This window comes from Gymnodraco acuticeps, unplaced genomic scaffold (assembly GCF_902827175.1).
Source record: "Gymnodraco acuticeps unplaced genomic scaffold, fGymAcu1.1, whole genome shotgun sequence".
Taxonomy (NCBI): Eukaryota; Metazoa; Chordata; class Actinopteri; order Perciformes; family Bathydraconidae; genus Gymnodraco; species Gymnodraco acuticeps.
The window spans coordinates 1,323,374-1,343,015 of record NW_022989799.1 but is presented as its reverse complement, the minus strand read 5'-3'; the positions used below and the strand labels follow the sequence as shown (position 1 = coordinate 1,343,015).

General features: G+C 40.6%; 1 protein-coding gene across 1 annotated transcript in view; it reads left to right on the top strand.

Moving 5' to 3' along the window:
• The window catches only part of tm9sf2 (transmembrane 9 superfamily member 2), a 31,665-nt gene extending 13,640 nt beyond the window's left edge, over positions 1-18,025 (top strand). The window contains exons 5-17 of the mRNA XM_034223379.1: positions 2,752-2,881; positions 3,303-3,427; positions 5,777-5,873; positions 8,305-8,384; positions 9,840-9,948; positions 10,225-10,357; positions 10,942-11,061; positions 11,214-11,271; positions 11,366-11,525; positions 12,740-12,891; positions 14,400-14,511; positions 15,173-15,344; positions 16,366-18,025. Of these exons, the coding sequence (XP_034079270.1) occupies positions 2,752-2,881; positions 3,303-3,427; positions 5,777-5,873; positions 8,305-8,384; positions 9,840-9,948; positions 10,225-10,357; positions 10,942-11,061; positions 11,214-11,271; positions 11,366-11,525; positions 12,740-12,891; positions 14,400-14,511; positions 15,173-15,344; positions 16,366-16,433 (1,516 nt within the window). The 3' untranslated portion in view covers positions 16,434-18,025. The remainder of the gene's footprint in view (positions 1-2,751; positions 2,882-3,302; positions 3,428-5,776; positions 5,874-8,304; positions 8,385-9,839; positions 9,949-10,224; positions 10,358-10,941; positions 11,062-11,213; positions 11,272-11,365; positions 11,526-12,739; positions 12,892-14,399; positions 14,512-15,172; positions 15,345-16,365) is intronic.
• Positions 18,026-19,642: the final 1,617 nt, after the last annotated feature.

Sequence of the window (19,642 nt, the reverse complement as noted above, 5' to 3'; positions counted from 1 at the left end):
ACAACGAATATTCTCATCAGACTCCGGCGCACTTCCTGGGGGCTTGGAAGAGTCTGCTTAAGTTTATGCGCTCTGCAGTAGCCCCCGCTACGAGGCTCCCGGGACTTGACAGTACATGAGCGTGCTCCACTAGTGCCCCCCCGGTCAACAACTTCAAAATTCAGGGCTATAAAAAAAAAATCGCTGGCCCCCGAAAGTGTCTCTAAGAATAATTGTGGCCCTTGGACAAATGTAGTTGGTGATCCCTGACCTACGGTATCTCTCCGCCAGACACCGTGGTTTCAAAGTCACTTTACGCGGAGCAATTCAGGTGTGTTTGTAAATTAAAATAAACGTAATAAAAGTTTTTGTTTTAAAAAGAAGAGAAATCTAGGTAAGGCTAGGTAAGTCTCAAGCCTCCCTAAATATTTGGCCCCTGCACATCGATGTTCCCCAAATGTCTCATATACAGGCTAATGCAAAGATATATTTTGTTCAGCAACTCCAAATATCAGCCTCAAGATAAGACCACAGTTTCACAGTGAACAAAAACTTAGAACTCATTAGAATGTATCACTATCAAGATTGAAGATAATGTATTTATATTAGGGCTGTCAGTCGATTAAAAATATTTAATCGCGATTAATCGCATGATTGTCCATAGTTAATCGCGATTAATCGCAAATTGCTGTTTTAAATGTACCTTAGAGGAATATTTTTCAAGTTTTTAATACTCTTATCAACATATGAGTGGACAAATATGCTTTATGCTAATGTTTATTATCATTTGAACAATGACAAATATTCTCATGAATATTAAACACAACAACTTCTGAACATTACAAATATTCGCCTCAATTCAACCTGGAACCTAATACAATAAAAATGGTGTGTGTGTGTGTGTGTGTGTGTGTTGTGTGTGTGTGTGTGTGTGTGTGTGTGTGTGTGTGTGTGTGTGTGTGTGTGTGTGTGTGTGTGTGTGTGTGTGTGTGTGTGTGTGTGTGTGTGTGTGTGTGTGTGTGTGTGTGTGTGTGGTGTGTGTGTGTGTGTGTGTGTGTGGTGTGTGTGTGTGTGTGTGTGTGTGTGTGTGTGTGTGTGTGTGTGTGTGTGTGTGTGTGTGTGTGTGTGTGTGTGTGTGTGTGTGTGTGTGTGTGTGTGTGTGTGTGTGTGTGTGTGTGTGTGTGTGTGTGTGTGTGTGTGTGTGTGTGTGTGTGTGTGTGTGTGTGTGTGTGGGGTGATGTTGTGTGTGTGTGTGTGTGTGTGTGTGTGTGTGTTGTGTGTGTGTGGTGTTGCTGTGTGTGTGTGTGTGTGTGTGTGTGTGTGTGTGTGTGTGTGTGTGTGTGTGTGTGTGTGTGAGATCGTTGGAGCTATGTGCAACTCAAGGCATATGCTCGAACGGGAGCTGCCTGGACGCTGCAATCATGTTGCGCACTATCCATGCTGAGTGTGCTGACTTCTCGTACAATGTCCCTCTGGCTGCCTGCATAAAGTCAAGTGCTCGGCGCAGTTGTCGGCGAAATGTTGCTCCTCTGTTTTCATTTAAGCAGCTCCGTATATCTGTTAGCGCAGCTAGCTAGCACCAGATGCTAACAACAACAATGCACGTAAGGTCTCTCTCTCGCTCGCTCGAGCCACACATACACACACCCTCCCGGTCCTCCCAACAGCCAGTCGGTGCCTGCCGGTGAGCGTGGAAGTGTGGTCTGCCACAAGCGGGCGGCAGGAGCGGGGCTGTCAACATCAGCTTGTAGATGGTATTTTAAACTCGATGCGCTCTGAAACTACGGGGCGGCCGAGGAAAAAAAATACACATGCGTTAATCGCGTTAAAATAATTAGTGGCGTTAATTTTGTTTGCGTTATTAACGCGTTAACTTGACAGCCCTAATATATATATATATATATATATATATATATATGTATTTATATATATATATATATATATATATATATATATATATATGTATTTATATATATATACACACACACAGTATGACAGGAAGCTGCACTGTACAACGAAAGTCTTCTGTTTCAGCTCTCCACACCAAAATATTAAGAAACTATACATACAAACAAAGAAGTCAGATAAAAATAGCATATATAATTTTTTTTTTTTTTAATATAACCCGACATTAAAGAAATCCTGTCCCAAAAGTGCATGATGTGCTGCATGATAAAACTAAAACTAAATAAGATATGAACAGCAAGGGAGAGTAGTGTGTACAAATATATAAATATGCATAAGAATATTTAGATTACTGAGCTGAGTAATCTGAGATTAAAAAAGCTGGAGCAGAATTTCGTGTGTGCAGGCACCCCTAATGTCACCCCCAACAAAGAGAGCTGCTTCAGGAAAAACAACTGACGGGCTTCAGCGAGCAGGATGTGTGTGTGTGTGTTTGCACAGTAATAATTAGTCTCCCTGCACTAGCATCGTTTAAATAAGGTGACCGTTTGTTTGCTTGCGTTTTTTCTTATAAACTTGATGTATGAATTTAATTTATCCATCCAAATGTATCTAATTTGTTGTGTTTGTGTGTTTTATAAAACTAAATAATTAGAATCAGAATTTCAGTAATATATATTGTAAATACTTCCTGTTTAGTGTCTGGTTCTCTACTCTAAAGCTACAAATGGGGTTGTCCCATATCTCCATTCTGTCTCCTGAGTGTACTGTTTAAACTAATAAAATATAGTTAGTAAGGTATTATGTTGTGATTTTATAGTGTGTACTTTGGTGATGCTCACAGCTTGTGTGTTTGTGTGTGTGTAGGATTGTGGATAACATGCCTGTGACCTGGTGCTACGATGTTGAAGACGAGCAGAAGTTCTGTAATCCTGGTTTCCCTATTGGCTGTTACGTCACAGAGGCAGGTCGACCCAAAGACGCCTGCATAGTCAATGTGAGTGAGTCACACATGGACACAAACAAAACCAGTCCAATTCTCATTAATAAACAATATTTACAACGGCCAGTTATTCATAGTATTTAAATCTGTATAGAAAATGATTAGACAGTGGAATCTGATACATCAACATTAGTGAGATGTTGACACTGTTTGCCAATTACTATAGGATGTTTGGGTTTTTAGGGCCCTATGCATAGAATTGATGTGAGTATAGCATCTTCCAAATTTGTTTTAATGGCACATGTTTTTGATTTAAAAAAAAAAAAACGACACAAAGTCCCTTTTTTGATATTAGCTTTTCAGTCTCAATCTCAGAAGTCAGAATGGTTCATATCATACACACAGATGTATCTTTAATAAGTCATTACTACCCTGTCTTTGCTTTACACCTGTGTGTCTTGGTTTTGTTTTCCAGCCTAACTTTAATGAAAAGGATGCGTTCTACATCTTTAACCACGTGGACATCACCATCCATTACCACATCGTGGAGCATGAGCAGCTGGGAGCTCGGCTGGTTGCTGCCAAGATTGAACCCAAAAGGTAATGCAGTTTTAGATAAGTACATTGGCAAGTAGTCGTTGTGCAGATTGGTCCATTTCAGAATAATATATATGATATGTTTTATAATGATTGATCATGAAAGTGTTCTCAAAGCTGGTAAAGGTGCAGCTAGTTTGAATGGCTTTGTATACTGCAGGGTAGCTTGTGAATTTACTCCAGGTGTACCTCCGGATAACTCAGTGGTTTGAGCTGGCTTCCCTTATGCGTAAACCGCTGCCTAGTGAGTCGGTTCGAATCCCGAGCTGGCCGAACATTCAGGCAATGTCATCCCCAATGTCACCTCCTTTCAACTTAAAACATCTCTAATAAAAGCCCTCTCTGGTTAAAAAAATAAATAAAAGATATGTTTTGAATATAATTATTGAAGCATTTAAGTTTCATCAAAGCTTGTAAAGGTGCAGCTAATGAATGCTGTGGAATTTAACGGCAAGTGTAACGAAAGTCTTATTGAAGTGTGTCAAGTACCTAAAGGTATTACAAAAAAATAAGAGTAAATATACACGATTAACCTCTCAATTGTAGTGGAGTAAAAGTATAACAAATGTGACCTGCTCCATCGAAATCAGTCGCATTGACCCGAAGACACATTTTGAGTTGTATACACTGTTGGAAAGAGGAGATTCCTAGCTTTCTAATGATATCAGGATTGTTGTTGTACTCCAAATATTAAGCGAAATATGTCACATTATATAACGACTGTCACCGAGTCATCATTTTGAGAAAAAGGCCTTCAAAGTGTCCTCCTCTCTGGAATCCATCGATCTGATTGATTATTAGTGGAGCAAATGATCAAAATACTACGGAGGGAAGATATTTTCGTTTGGATTACTGGTCTGAGGGAATCTCGCGAGTGTGTGTGTGTGTATACATGTGTGTGTGTGTTTGTGTAATTTTGCGTTTGTGTGTATTGTGTTTGTTTCCCGGGGAAAACCCTCAGGAGAAACACCGGCTGTTGTTATGCCTGCTGTGACGTTAAGTTACTCCGTTCTCCGCTTGTAATTATGCCGTCACAAGCTTCAAAGTTGTATTTATCATCTGAATTTCCCGAAACAAGTTTAATATTCTGAAAGCCAAGACTTTGTTTATTTGAAATCAGATGAAAACAAACTGTAACGGACCCTGCCGTGTTATCTATGATTACTATGCCTTACATTCATAATGTCAGCGGGAGGGAGGGGGAGCGGCACTGCGGAAGAGCAGATTGCCGGTCATCTTCCCTTTACAAGCTTAAAGAATGTATTTATCGTGTGAGTTTGGAAATAAAAGTTTCATATTCTGAAAGCCAAGACTTTGTTTTTTACGTAAATCCACGTTTATTTTTAAATGAGCCGTTGCGACTTCCGACTGATTTCGATAGAGCGGGTTACAAATGGAGTCCCTGAATTGTACTTGAGTAAATCTACCTAGTTACTTTAAACCACTGGCATTACAGTAAGTAGTATGTAGTAATATGTTTTTTTGGATGCACTCTTCTAAGTTCTAACTGCAATGTGAAAAGATCTCAATATGCAGGTGTAATAACTGGCGTGTCATTTTTTATTGGATAACTAGTGGACTGTAACCGAGAAGCATTTTCCTCGCTCACTAATTTGAATAATATCAGTGTGATTCTTACTTGCTAATGTTTATCACTATTTACTGGCTTCCACGTCTTTGCTCAGCTTGGGAAAAGTCCTTATTAAGCAGATTTGTTGCAATTGTTGTTACACTCTATGTGCACCATCAGTTTGACCTTCACCATCTGTTGAACTGAGAGCTTCCTGGTGCTGCCTCCGTAACTATCAGAATGATTCTCCTCTCTCTGTTTAAATATGCAACACCAACTCTGTCCTGCATCTTTCACTCTGCAGACAGTTTGCTCTCTGTATGACTGACTGAACTTTCATGCAATAAATCAAATAGGACAAAGACAGCTCAATGGTTTTATAATTTGTTCCACCTTGGATAAATGAAAATGCCACCACATGGACTCTAACGGCCCGTCCACACTACAGCTTCGACAGCTTCAAAAACGGTTTCCAACGCGTCTGCCCATTCACTTTGAATGGGGTGACTAACTTTTCGCCGAACTGCATTGTGGGAAGCAGAGCGGAGCTTTCCTGGCGTTTCAGGCTGCAAAAGTTGAGCAATGTTCAACTTTTGAAGCTTCTGAAGCTTTCAGTGGAAGCGTCAGCCAATCAAACCGCTGCTTGTGTGTCAGGGGCGGGAGATTCATGTGATTGGTTGTTGGTCGAGCTTCAGACACGCCCAGCTCCAAGCTTTTTTTGAAGCTGTAGTGTGGACGGGCCGTAATACTTTAATCACTTTGTATTTTGTCTCTTTTTCCAGCTTTCAGAGTCCTGATTGTTCCGGGGGACCGAAGTTCCTGAAAAACAAACAAACGGGAGTGTTTGACATCAAATACACCTACAGTGTCAAATTTGTGGTCAGTACAATAAAATCCCCTTGGTGTGTTTAATGCTGCATGCTGGATTTTGGAAAAGTGAAAAAACGGATCTAGCCTGTGTAGTTAAGTTGGTTAAAGACTGGACACCTACATCTATTCTCTCTCATTTTTATTCATATGCTCCACACAAATATATATTCTTACTCCACTTTGAAGGATCGGCCTTCTCAGCCAATATAGGCTACCAAACACCTGACAACATACACTGAGCAGAACATGTCATTTATCACAACACAAGCACATAGACCAGGGCTGTCAATTCATTTCAGCTCAGGGGCACATACAACCAAATCTGAAAAAGAAGGCCGTACCAGTAAAGTCATAGCATAATAAGTAGGGCCGGGACTTTAACGCGTTAATTAAGATTAATTAATTACACAAAAATTAACGCGTTAAAAAAATTAACGCATTTTAATCGCACTTATTTTTGCACCGCGGAACGTTTCTCACTGGATGAGTTTCAGGCGTACCGATTATACTGGAGCACCAACTAACGTTCATGACTTCAGACAACAACAAACCACAGTGAACAACAGTGGGAAATGTTGTTTTAAAAAACGGACGGATGGAAGCGTCGATAAGAGCACGGTTGTGTGCAAATTATGCAAAAATGAATTTGCATATCACCGCAGCACATCAAGCCTCAAGTATCACCTCAATGCAAAATATATAGCAGCTAGCGTGGAAGCTAGCGTGGACGTTAGCCTCTTTTATCGCGTTCACACCAAAAAGAGCCGGTACTAAAATTAGTTAATGAGAACCTTTTTACCCCCACGAAAGTCCCTGCTAGAGAGCAGAGAGCAGGGACTTTCGTACGGCTCTCTTGTGAGAAAAGAGCTATATTTCTGATTGGCTGGGCGGATTGCAAACCACGCCCCGTAAAACTCCCAAAAAGTTTTGTGAAGCCGCCATTTTATTATCCTCGCATTAGCATTATTAGCATTAGCCCAGCGCAGAAACGCAGAGAGACTAACTTATGGCAACACAAAATAAAACATGGGAGCGGTGGAGATGAGGAGGTGTCGGCGTTCTGGCGATTTACTCGGAAGGCTTCAGTAGAAGCTGCTGGGACTCCCAGCAGCTTCTACTGAAGCCAGTCCCCAACTCCGGGGACTTCCGGCCGGGGACTTTGGGCGGCAGTATACGCCGTGAAGTGGTTTGCGGCCTGCCAGTAAACCCAAAGCAGAAGAAGAAGAAGTGACGTCAGCGGCTTCATTTGCCTAATCCACCCCCAGGTTCAAAGAGTTCTCACGAACTAAATTCTCATGAACCTTTGTGGGAAAAGTACTGCGGTGTGAATGCGCCTAATGGTATACTAAAATCCATGTGAAAAAAAATTGCTTCTCACTGTTCTTAGGTCAAATATGTATATGCGATTAAAAATGCGATTAATTTCGATTAATTAATTACAAAGCCTCTAATTAATTAGATTAATTTTTTTAATCGAGTCCCGGCACTAGTTAACTTATTAATAATAAGTTAACCTATCAATAACCACACCTCCAAACTGATTCCTTTGTTTTAATGCACAACCTGACATTTCTTAAGAAAAACAAGTGTAATTTCAACTTTATTATGCCTCAATTTATCATTTACACATGTGCAATACATCTAACAGATCACTGTGTATCTACAAAAACATTTAGTCTCCTCTATCTGGAACTGTAAAATATAGTGTTTGGATCTAAACACGTGTCAAGATCCAGAAATAATTTTACATTGGTTTCCACATCTGTGTAGTAATCCTAAAACACCACCATACAAACTAAAGTGGGAACTATTAAGGAAGAAGTAATCCCCCTGCCTTGTAAATGTATAAATACAAAATACAGTACAAATTGAAAATTGCAGTTAATGTCTTCTGTTATTTTGACACTTGAAGTAAGGTTGCACAACACAAGATGAAATGTCTGCATAGGGAGGAAGGTTTCAATAATTGGCATCATGTTTGGTGATGTAAATTAAGCAGTGAACTGTGAACAAACAGTTTGAACACACACCATTGTCCTCTCACACACACACACCTGTCTCTGTGGCAGCTCAGCTGAATCCTGCAGGCTCCACATCCAGCTTTGGAATTTCATTTGTCCTCGCTATAATGTTGTGCTTTGGTTTAGCATTAGATGCATTCATCTGCATACCTTATATTGTGCGTGCAGCAAAGCCTGACAGAAGGCATGTGTGAAATGATTGAATGTGTCAAACAGCAGATCTACCTCGGGGGCAGGAGAGGGACATTGGCATTCCAATTAGACTGCAGATGGAACTTCCCCATATTTAGGTTAATCTAGGATTTTTTTTTCCTTTGCAGACTATTTACATGCACACAAACACATTCAACACACTACAGGAAATGCCCCCCCAAAAAATAATAGGGCTTCTTTAACATCTTGTGCACTTGTGTGTTCAGGAGGACAAGAGTATACGTTGGGCGTCTAGATGGGACTACATCCTGGAGTCGATGCCTCACACCAACATCCAGTGGTTCAGGTAAGACTGACACACACGGACCCTCATTTTGTGGCTCATATATGATGTTTTTCACAATAGTTAGTTGTGGTTTTGAGCCCTTGTTGTATTCCTTCTGCCAGTATTGTTTGGAAGTTCTTTAACAACAAAAGTGGTTGACCCAAAATGAATCTGTAATACGTTTTGAGAGCCTGCAGGGACAGGTGTGGAACGGCTGACCCACGTTTTGTGAGAAAGCTAGATTTAAGATGATCTTCAGTTTGAGACGTTTATTTATCTTGCATTCACCTTTTAAATCACGGCAAAGCAGACCCTGAAACTGTATTTCAACAACAGCAGTGTCTCTTTCTAATCCATAGACACAACAGTCCCACTTCACAACAGCTTTCAGTGAAAGTAGGTTTACAGCAATGGGAAGAATGAACTCAGCCATAAATATTTAGTTTTAAAACACCTCACCATCATGTGAAAAACATGATAGTCTGTCCCACCCTTTTATAATGATTCAGTCAAACCATTGCTCCACCCTGGAGTAGAGTGGTGCAGGAATGAGTCCTAAAACCTGGAAATGAGTCAGCCATTATCATTTCTGATTCCCTGTTCTCGAAATGAACGTGTTTTTGGTTGGATGCCTTAAATAAGGTCTGTGGTCAACAAATGTATGCTCAAGAAATCATAAAGTGGTGTTTATATTTGGAGATTATCCTGCAGAATAAAACGTTTAAGTATTATAAAGGTGTGTTTGCCGCAGATTATATTTTCTGCAATTTTTGTACACATTTTGTGGAGGGAGCCCCGAGATGGTAACTTTCAGAGTGGCCTACAAAAATATGTCATCACTGCACCATTTTATTAGCCCACAAAAAAACATGATTTTAGTAATGATACAAAGGGGTTTTACACAGGGGGTCCGCAGGGTCTTAAAAAGTATTAAAAGTTGATACATCAATTTAGCGAAAATGAAGGCTGTTAAAAAGTATTAAAGGGCATTTCCCAAGGTGTTACATTTTGTAGCTTGTTTTCAATAAGTATATAAATTGTCCAAAGAGGTTGTATTCTACAGTCTGCCTGAATGTAATCATTGCGTAGGTGTGTAGTGTGATTCTGTGTAGTTTATTGATGGCATCCTGTTGGACTTGACGTCATCTGAACAGGACATCGCACGCTCACTGCTTGATAGCGTGTGAAGGTCCGTTTGTGCCGGTTGTTAAACAACATCGTTATGGGGAAATGCAAGTCTGCGTCCAAATGGTTGGAAGATAAGGAGGAAGGACAATCAATACTGTATATAGTCAATGTGAGGTAAAGTGTGTCGCCAATGTAACCGGTTAGAGCTCCAAGTGGCGATGAGGTCTTAAAATGTATGAAAAGGGTCTTAAAAAAGGTCTTAAAAGGTCTTACATGTGACTTCAGGATTCCTGCATATGACCTGTAACAGCGACAACTCATTTGGCTTTGCTATGTTCCTGTCCCCAGCATCATGAACTCGTTGGTGATCGTGTTGTTCCTGTCTGGGATGGTAGCCATGATCATGCTGAGGACTCTGCATAAAGATATTGCCAGATACAATCAGATGGACTCTGTGGTGAGTAGTACCTGTGGGAGTGTGGTAGCCATTCACAGCACAATACTCATGTACCTGCACTATAACCTGCACCTGTAACCCTGCTCACATATCTGTATATATGTACATTCACAGTCAGAGTTTAACTCATGTCTTTTTTGTTATTTCTATTCATACTGTTAAAACGTGTTTTTTATGTTATTCTTTTTATCCCTGTGTATATTATTCTGTTGCTGCTTACACCTACGGGGGGATCAATGAAGGTCCATCTTAACTCTCTTCTCTTGTGTTCTGCAGGAGGATGCTCAGGAGGAGTTTGGATGGAAGTTGGTCCATGGAGATGTTTTCCGACCTCCAAGGAAGGGAATGCTGCTGTCGGTTTTCCTCGGCTCTGGAACCCAGATCTTCATCATGACCTTCATAACCTTGTGTATGTCTTTTTATGTATATTACCTTACCGATTGTCTAGTAGAATTGAAAACAAATTATATTAATCGCAGTACAGTGGTAAACGGTTATAAAGAAATCCCCACTTTACACATAAAGAGGCCCTATAATGCTTTTTCTCTTTCCTGTAGTGTTCTATAGTTCTATATTTAGTGCATGTAAATGGTCTGCAAAGGCTCAAATCCCTGTTACCTCCAGAACACCCCCACCACCCCCTAATATGAACCTGAAAAGGGGGATAATAGGGTCCCTTTAAAACAAAAAATATAGCAACTATTATTAGCTTACCCCAGATATCTGTATTACTTTTTATCTTTGATAGGTTGACAATAACTGTCAGTAAAAGGAAGGTCGCAGATATGTTTCAGGTCATTTAAAAACTGTAAATGAGCACGTTTAAGTTTATTTCTAGACTGAAAAATGTCCCACTGAGTACATGCCTTGGTCCCAATTGTTTTATTGACTTGGTTGAGTGTTCAGCTGAAATATGAGCAGATGCCCTGACCTCTACTGTATAACTGACTCACTTCCTGTATCGTGTAATAATGCTCTCTGTCCCCTCTGCAGTCTTCGCCTGTCTGGGGTTCCTCTCTCCAGCAAACCGAGGCGCTCTGATGACCTGTGCTGTGGTTCTCTGGGTTCTCCTGGGAACTCCTGCTGGATATGTGGCTGCTCGCCTCTACAAATGTAAGTGAGAGAGGAAGTGTTTCAGGAGAAAGAAATCCCATGTAGGGCTGCAGTTATTGACCATTTCATAATACAGTTGGGTTAATTTCTTCAATCTTTTTCCTTTTTTTATTTATATTCGGTCAACGTGCTTTTTTTATTTGCCATGTCAGCTTTTGGAGGAGAGAAGTGGAAGACCAACGTCCTGCTGACAGCCTTCCTCTGCCCTGGGTGAGACAACACACATGAGAAAAGAAAAGACTCAGCACCTGATCCTGTCCTTCATTAATCATAAATATCTTCCCCCCCCCCCCCGTCTCTGCAGGGTGGTGTTTGCCGATTTCTTTGTAATGAACCTGATCCTCTGGGGGGAAGGGTCTTCAGCAGCCATGCCATTTGGGACCCTGGTAGCCATATTGGCTCTTTGGTTCTGTATCTCAGTGCCACTCACATTTCTAGGCGCATACTTTGGCTTCAAGAAGGCAGTAAGTGAACATCCAATCATTCCTGATACATTTTTCTAATTGCGGTCATACTGTATACCCACAACAGCCCCTGGTAGAACACCGCACACACAGACTGTAATATGCCTGATGGGAAATAACTAGGGATGCACGATATTGTTTTTTTGAAACCAATACCGATAACTTCCTGCTTCTCAATACCGATACCGATAACCGATAATAAAAAAAAATGTACGCCACTAATTATTTTAACGCGATTAACGCATGTGTATTTTTTTTCCTTGGCCGCCCCGTAGTTTCAGAGCGCATCGAGTTTAAAATACCATCTACAAGCTGATGCTGACAGCCCCGCTCCTGCCGCCCGCTTGTGGCAGACCACACTTCCACGCTCACCGGCAGGCACCGACTGGCCATCTGGAGGACCGGGAGGGTGTGTGTATGTGTGGCCCGAGCGAGCGAGAGAGAGACCTTACGTGCATTGTTGTTGTTAGCATCTGGTGCTAGCTAGCTGCGCTAACGGATATAAGGAGCTGTTTAAATGAAAACAGAGGAGCGACATTTCGCCACAACTGCGCCGAGCACTTGACTTTATGCAGGAAGCCAGACAGTGGGACATTGTACAAAAAGTCAGCACACTCAGCACGGATAGTGCGCAACATGATTGTAGCGTCCAGGCAGCTCCGGTTCGAGCATATGCCTTGAGTTGCACATAGCTCCAACGCCCATACCACCGACGACATGTTTGTTTACTGTCCTGGCTTCACGGCCGCACACCATTTACGTCACAGCCAGGCATGAGTTAGGGAGCGCTGGATTTGTGAAAAACTCCCCTCTTCCTAAACCACTAAAACCACAGTACTGGCAAAACGGGAGGAGCCGAGTGAAAAACAAGCGCCCCTCATCCCAATCCACCCACACCGCAGTATTTTTTTCTTTTTTTTTACCCAAAAGATATATTGTATATTATCGGGGCTATTAATACTGGTATCGGGTTTATCGGGATGACGTCATAATTCCTAATATCGGACCGATAATTATCGTGCATCCCTAGAAATACCCCATATTAATATAAAACGTTGTGCAATATACCCTTGTTCAATTTGTGTTTTTTTAAAATGTATTTACAATCTGCAAACATTACCAGCCACTTCAATATTTGTATATGGTCACTTTAAAACATATATTCTGCACCTATCTGAATGTTTGATTCTCTCTCTTGTGACTGGTGTTTTCAGGGTATTGAACACCCCGTGCGAACCAATCAGATTCCTCGTCAGGTCCCAGAGCAGTCCTTCTACACGAAGCCTCTCCCTGGTATCATCATGGGGGGCATCCTGCCTTTTGGATGTATATTTATTCAGCTCTTCTTCATACTAAACTCCATATGGTGAGAATGAAGGAAAAGACTTATGGCATGGAATACATCTTGAGGGGTCGTTTTTGATACTCAATTGTGTGTATGTATATTTAAAGGGGACCTAATATGCAAACTGCACTTTTTTATGTATTTTATACATAAATATGTGTTCCCTGTGTGTAAGGAGACTCACAAAGTTTCATAAAATACAACCCTCTCTTTTCCTCCTTACCCACATCTCTAAAAAAACAACAACAAAACGAGAGTGCAAACGAGCAGATCCAGGATTTGGCTCCTATGACCTCATTGGTCAAATGTGGCACACGTGACACGTCCCAACCTATCGTCTCTGTCTACAGTCGTCTAGCTGAACCCCCTCCCCAGCTGTGTCTGTGTATTCAGCAGCATGTCAACAGGAGGCACTTAGAGTAAAGTTGTTATATATAATACATATAATGGCACTGTTCTAGCGGTAAACACTTAAGAAAGAACATATCAAGCTGTGCTGTATCAGAAACAATGCGCTGCGTGTTTTGGGAGTAATATTTCTTGTGTTTACTTTAGCAAGCATGCTAACACTCAGAGCTAACGCTGTACTGGAAAGAATATGTGTAACGTAATGTCCTTGCGGTAAACCCTGAGAGAGAGAGAAACGTTTGAGCTCCATACTGTTTCAGAAATAAAGCTTGAAGAGTTGGCATTTAATCACGGCAGCGTTTAGCTGAGTTTCTCCCGGTAGAAAACTCTCTTAGCAGGGGAACGCTGCGTGATGCTACAAAGGGGCGTGGCTAGCAGCAGCTGTTCCATTTAAAGCTACGGTCACAGAATCAGCCTGTTTGGAACAGGGCTGGAATAGAGGGGTATGAGGCATGGCTACAATGGGTGATCTTTTTGGTATTTTAAGCAAAAAGCTTCACAGGCATGTTTTGTATAGGTATGGCCCTACAATATATTTTTCAAATATAGCATAATAGGTCCCCTTTAAGTATGTGGCTTACTGTTCACTCTATTCGGAGCTGTGGGGAGTCTGTAAAGGGTGACTCACAATCTGAAGCCTCAATTAATAATAAAAAGACATTCTACATATAAAAAGTAGGAAGCAAGATTATGCAACTGCACAGGCTTTTTCTCATCTTGAATATTTAGAATGAGTATGACAAATATAACAGAATATGATCAAAAATACAAACATTGTTACATGTGTCTTTAAAACAAACTTTGCCCATACTCGTTTTCTATGATGTAATGGGACATTTATTTATTCGTTTTGAACTACATTGTAATGAAATATGTTTTATCAGTGGAACTGTATACATTACTGGAAATGACCTGGCTTTTCATTCAACTCTGACAGTATATGTGAACCCTGAAATTCTGATAGGAGGCAGGGGACTTTTGAGCCATGTCATAATGAACCCACCACAGAGGAAAGGCATCAAGACAATGATCTGAAACCACAAAGGCAGCACAGTGACGATACCATGCAGTGATGTGTTTACTGGTTTGTACTGACTGTAGTAATCTGCGCTGTCCTGCAGGTCCCATCAGATGTACTACATGTTCGGCTTCCTCTTCCTCGTCTTCATCATCCTGGTCATCACTTGCTCTGAGGCCACCATCCTTCTCTGCTACTTCCACCTCTGTGCTGAGGTAAGCTGCAGATCAATGACACACAGAAATATCATTATCATCTTCAGGGATGATATTAATACTGATGTTTGTTTAAAAAAATCTATTGAGTTTAAATTTGACCAGTGTTTTATTGCAGATTGTACCATCATGGAATGAATGGAGCCCCTTTAGGCCCAGGAGCTTCAGACAGGATGTCTTCATATTAGATTAGATTAATTATTCCTCATTTTGAAAATGTTTTGTTACAGCAGCTTAAATAAACAGGTAACATATACATGTCATCAGTAGAAGATAGATATCTATAGAGGATTTTGATCGAATACATATACAATATACAGTCATTTGCTATTCACTATAATACACCAACCTTCCACCAACAAAATATAAACATAGGATTCTAAATACATTATACAAGTGTACAAAGTAGTTGCAGTTTTAAATGACCATTTAAATGCAATAAGTCACATTGTGAGAACAAAATAATTGAATGAATGAAAACAGGGTGGAGTCTGGTAAATGTTTTTAATAGAAACTTAATTTTGTACTGTGATTGAACTCAGCAGCTGTAAGGCTCTGTATGACGTGGCCACTCACTCCTCCACTCTTTCAGTCAGGGTCTTCATTTACTAAACGGCGTTTCTCCCCCCCCTCCTCTCTGCTGTGCCCCCCCCCCCCTCAGGACTATCACTGGCAGTGGCGCTCCTTCCTGACCAGCGGCTTCACGGCGGTCTACTTCCTGATCTACGCCATCCACTACTTCTTCTCCAAGCTGCAGATCACGGGGCTGGCCAGCACCATCCTGTACTTCGGATACACCATGATCATGGCCCTCATCTTCTTCTTGTTCACTGGTGGGTGTCATACAAACAAGGCAATGAGGGGTTTGATGTAGCAGTAGCACGCAACAATCATGAGTGTTTTTGGGGGTTAAACATTTGTTCTCTTGTGTTTTATTACTGATGGAATGTTTAGATCATTCATCATGTCTTGACTGCCTTCAGATACTGTTTTATCAGAGGATATCAAGTCTAATGTATATGTTGGTACTGGATTCAATTCCAGAACTAAAGTAGATGATAGAGCAGTGGTATGGCTGGAAGCTAATATGATAAACAAGTTGTTCCCATCTGATTAATATATAGCTCTGGAAAAAATTAAGAAACATCTCAAACATTTTCTTAAATCTCAATCTCTACATGTATGGCAACCATTCCATTCCAATGTCTGTTCAATTCCAACACAGTAGTTTATAGAACAAAATAAAACAATATTTGATTTGACTCAAACACATAGCTATAGCTAGTAAAACCAGAGAAACTGATAATGCTGCAGGGGTCTCTTCATTTTTTTCAAGAGCTGTATGTAGCAATGAACCTATAGAGTTACATCTCACTGCCAACAAAACCAGAATGTAGATGCTAAATAAAGAAATAAAACAGAAATACAAACTCAAATTTAAACTGCTAATCTTACGCAGGAAAAATGTGCAGGAAAGAGTGTCCTTAACGTTGGCTTATTTTGTAGTATTCCAATAATACAATACCTAAAGAACCATGGCTCCCCATGTGGATTCTCCTATGGTTTCCCTGGTAACAAACCTTGGCCAATCTGATTCGCCAATCAAACCTCCTGTCTCCAATATATAATAATCACCAGGTGAAACCACCTTCAAAATAAAAGCATAACGAATTACTTTGACTAAAATAATTATAATAAATAATGATTAATTTCATATAAACAAAAACAGCTAGAAAATAAAGGTTTAATTACTAAATAAAATAATTCAATGTATAGCTCCAACACAGTATATAACATAGATGTTGTGCTATGGGTCATAAAATAATTAAATATGTTTCATTTCTCTGTTCTCAGGCTCCATCGGCTTCTTCGCCTGCTTCTGGTTTGTCACCAAGATCTACAGTGTGGTCAAAGTGGACTGAAGGACACACACACACACACGCACACACACACACACGCGCACACACACACACACACACACACACACACACACACACACACACACCCAGAGACTGTACATGTCTGGAGGTTGCTTTTTCCCATGAACCTCTGGAACATTGAACATTTCCCTTCACCCTCCTTTTCGAGCAGAGACACTCTGCTGCCGACTTCTCTCTGTGTGCCTAAACTGTTTTTTGTGTGAGCATGTGTACTCTGGGTTGTAATTTTGAACATACTTCCTGTATCTGCCTATAATCTGAATGAAACTAATCATAACTCTACACGCGTGTTCCCAGAATCTTACTCACCACAGAGGGCAGTGAGACACTTCATGTTAGGTTGGTCCCATCATCCATGCACTCTGAGTTAAACATGTAGAGATTGGTAGTGAGACAAACAAAGGGTGAGGGTCTGCTTCTTAACAAACATGTTCACATGTGTGAAATGTGCTCCTGTCTCTGAATTGTGGGCAAAGATTTACACAGTGTCCCAAAATGTGCAAAAGGGAACACCAACTGTCAAAACAGCTCTGCAGTCTTCAGTTCAGACTACTTTTATTTCAGTTTGAGATTCACAAAGGGCGACTGGAGTCCTCGACATTTTGGCGAATAGTTTTTATTTCTGAGGTGTTGATCAGGGGATAACTGCTGAGTCCTCTGCGGATGATTTGTCCAGGATGTATTCAGTTCTGAGAAAAAAAGATTCTGCAAAGGCCTTGAAAATAAAATGGCGACAGTTTGAAAGCTTCCTTATAAAAACAATCCAAGTAAGTATTATACTCCTGATCTGACAGAAAGCCAGTCCCACTTTGGGAAACTGAGGATACACCCCCGGCCTGTTCCCCAGGATCTACCTGTGGAAGCAGTGGTTCCATCCGCTCCCCAGCGAGGTCCCGCTCAGCTTCAGTACTATCTCCATGTGTGTTCAGTGTGCTAGGAGCAAGGAATGATGTGATGCACCAGAACAAACCTGTGTGTGTGAGTTTCACTTCATGTGGTTTGTTCCCAAGCTCAGTCGGGGGGGTGTCTACCTCTTTAGTTAACGGTCACAAATGTTACCTCAACCAGTGGTTAGATACTCATTAAGCTAAAGCTGTAGAGTTTAGAAAATCATTTGAGAACTGTGTGTCACCAGATTTAAGAAAAGCAACTTTAAACTGAGCTTGAATTCATCACCTGGTGAAAGGATGGCCCCTCCCTCCCCATCAGTACCCACACATTATCAAACTTCAACAAGTCGGCAATACATTTTTCCACTTTGCTGTGAGAGTTAAAACTGTTGAAAGATCTGACCACCAGCTGACTGACTGCTTACTCATGTATTTTCAGCTCATGTCAGTTTCTGAGTGTCAGTTAGACTGCTCGGTGTATAAAGTGATTCAGTCAAATGAGTCGGAGGCTTCACTATGACCTGTTTAGCTCTGGCTTTTTCAACATTTCTTGTAAATAACAATCTAATACGTACTGTATGATGTTTTCACATGATATATTCCTAAAGCCAAAGAGAAGCATGGATTCATTCATTCTCTTTGTAGTTCAATTAGGAATCCTAGATTAAACCTGGTTGAGTTGTTTTGGTGTTTCTGTTTCTGACTTAATAACCCCATTCACGGTATCAAGATGGAGACGTTATGAAAACATGGAGTTAGAGCAGGATGATGGCACCAGGGACTCGACAGTAATGCTGGGTTTATATATTCATGTAATATTCACTCCGTCATCAACGCTCTATTTGAACTCCTGACTGGTCTATAAGAGAACAATTCTAAAGGTGGTTCTCACACAGTGTATTATAATGAGCTTGTGTGTGACAGGAAGTGGAGCTACATCTGAAGGGCTTGTTGAATGACAGAAGACTGACAGTTTGTCTTGTGTGTGTGCACGCTCTGAAGAAGTGAGATGTCTTTTGATTATCTGGCTTCGTGCTTCAGATTGGCTGTTACATGTTATTTAGCTAACACTTACATACACTTCATTACCGTAGAGCAGGGGTGTCGAACTCAATTTTATCTCCAGCCACATTAGCATCCTGGTTGCACTCAAAGGGCCAGTTGTATATATAAGACTATATAAAAATACATATATAAAATAATATATTATATTACATGATTGCCTCTGCATTGGATTATTATCGGATAGGGTAATAACTTCATAATTAACTACGTCTGAAAGCAGAGGTCTAGGGCAAATAATTGCAAGTCTCTTCAGTGAGAATGTCACAAAATGATTAAAAAAAAAAGAAAGGCAAAATAAAAGAAGCATAAATGACATTTTTTTTTAAAGTGAAATTTTTAGAGAAAAAAGTCAGATTCTAAGAAATGAATATTTTTGAAGAAAAATAGTAAAATTCTGAGAAAAAAGGCTAATTTGAGTTGCATTGTGGGACATGTAGTTTATGGGCTTACGTGCTTCTGTAAATCGGCATGTAACCGTATAATAAACATATTATATTCTTTGCTAGCTCTTGAGGGCCACAGAAAATGAAGTCACGGCCGGATTTGGCCCCCGGGCCTTGAGTTTGACACCCCTGCCGTAGAGTACACATTGACTGCAGGGGCAGGGGATCAGACCACTGACCCTCTGATTGCTATGCTCCCACTTCCCCCTGAGCCACAGCAGCATGGTCATATGTGTGAAGAAGATGAAGAGTCTACATCTGTCCCTAAAAGCTGAGGGACATTTCTTATCAGGGGTTGCCATTTATAATGTAAGCTTTAACAACCAATATATCAATCATAACAGCAGTGAGTCCATTTTAAATCATGATTATTGATCGGAAAAAAAATGTCACATTTAGAGGACACAACAAATGAGAAATTACAAAAAGTGTGTTCTTTTTATGCAACTAAATAAAAAATGATTAAAAATGGGAGAACCAAACGGGGTGGAAGTCAGTTGAGAGAAGATGACAAACCAGCAGCAACAAAATAAAAGTATTAGTGATTCCCAAAGAGGATGACTGACTTTATCTACTGAGGATCAAAGACCTTGATTTGCTTTTTGAAGCTCTCAATGGAGACACAGAGGGAACAGGTGTGTTGCTTGTTTTACAGTAAGTTCAAAAGTAACTTTTTTTATTTATTGTGAGCCTTTAAAAAGAAATGTGGGAAACAGAAAAGTCTTTATTTCACCAGGAGACTATGCTCCAATTCAAACACTGAGTAAGTGCATTGAAAAAATCAATGACTGGA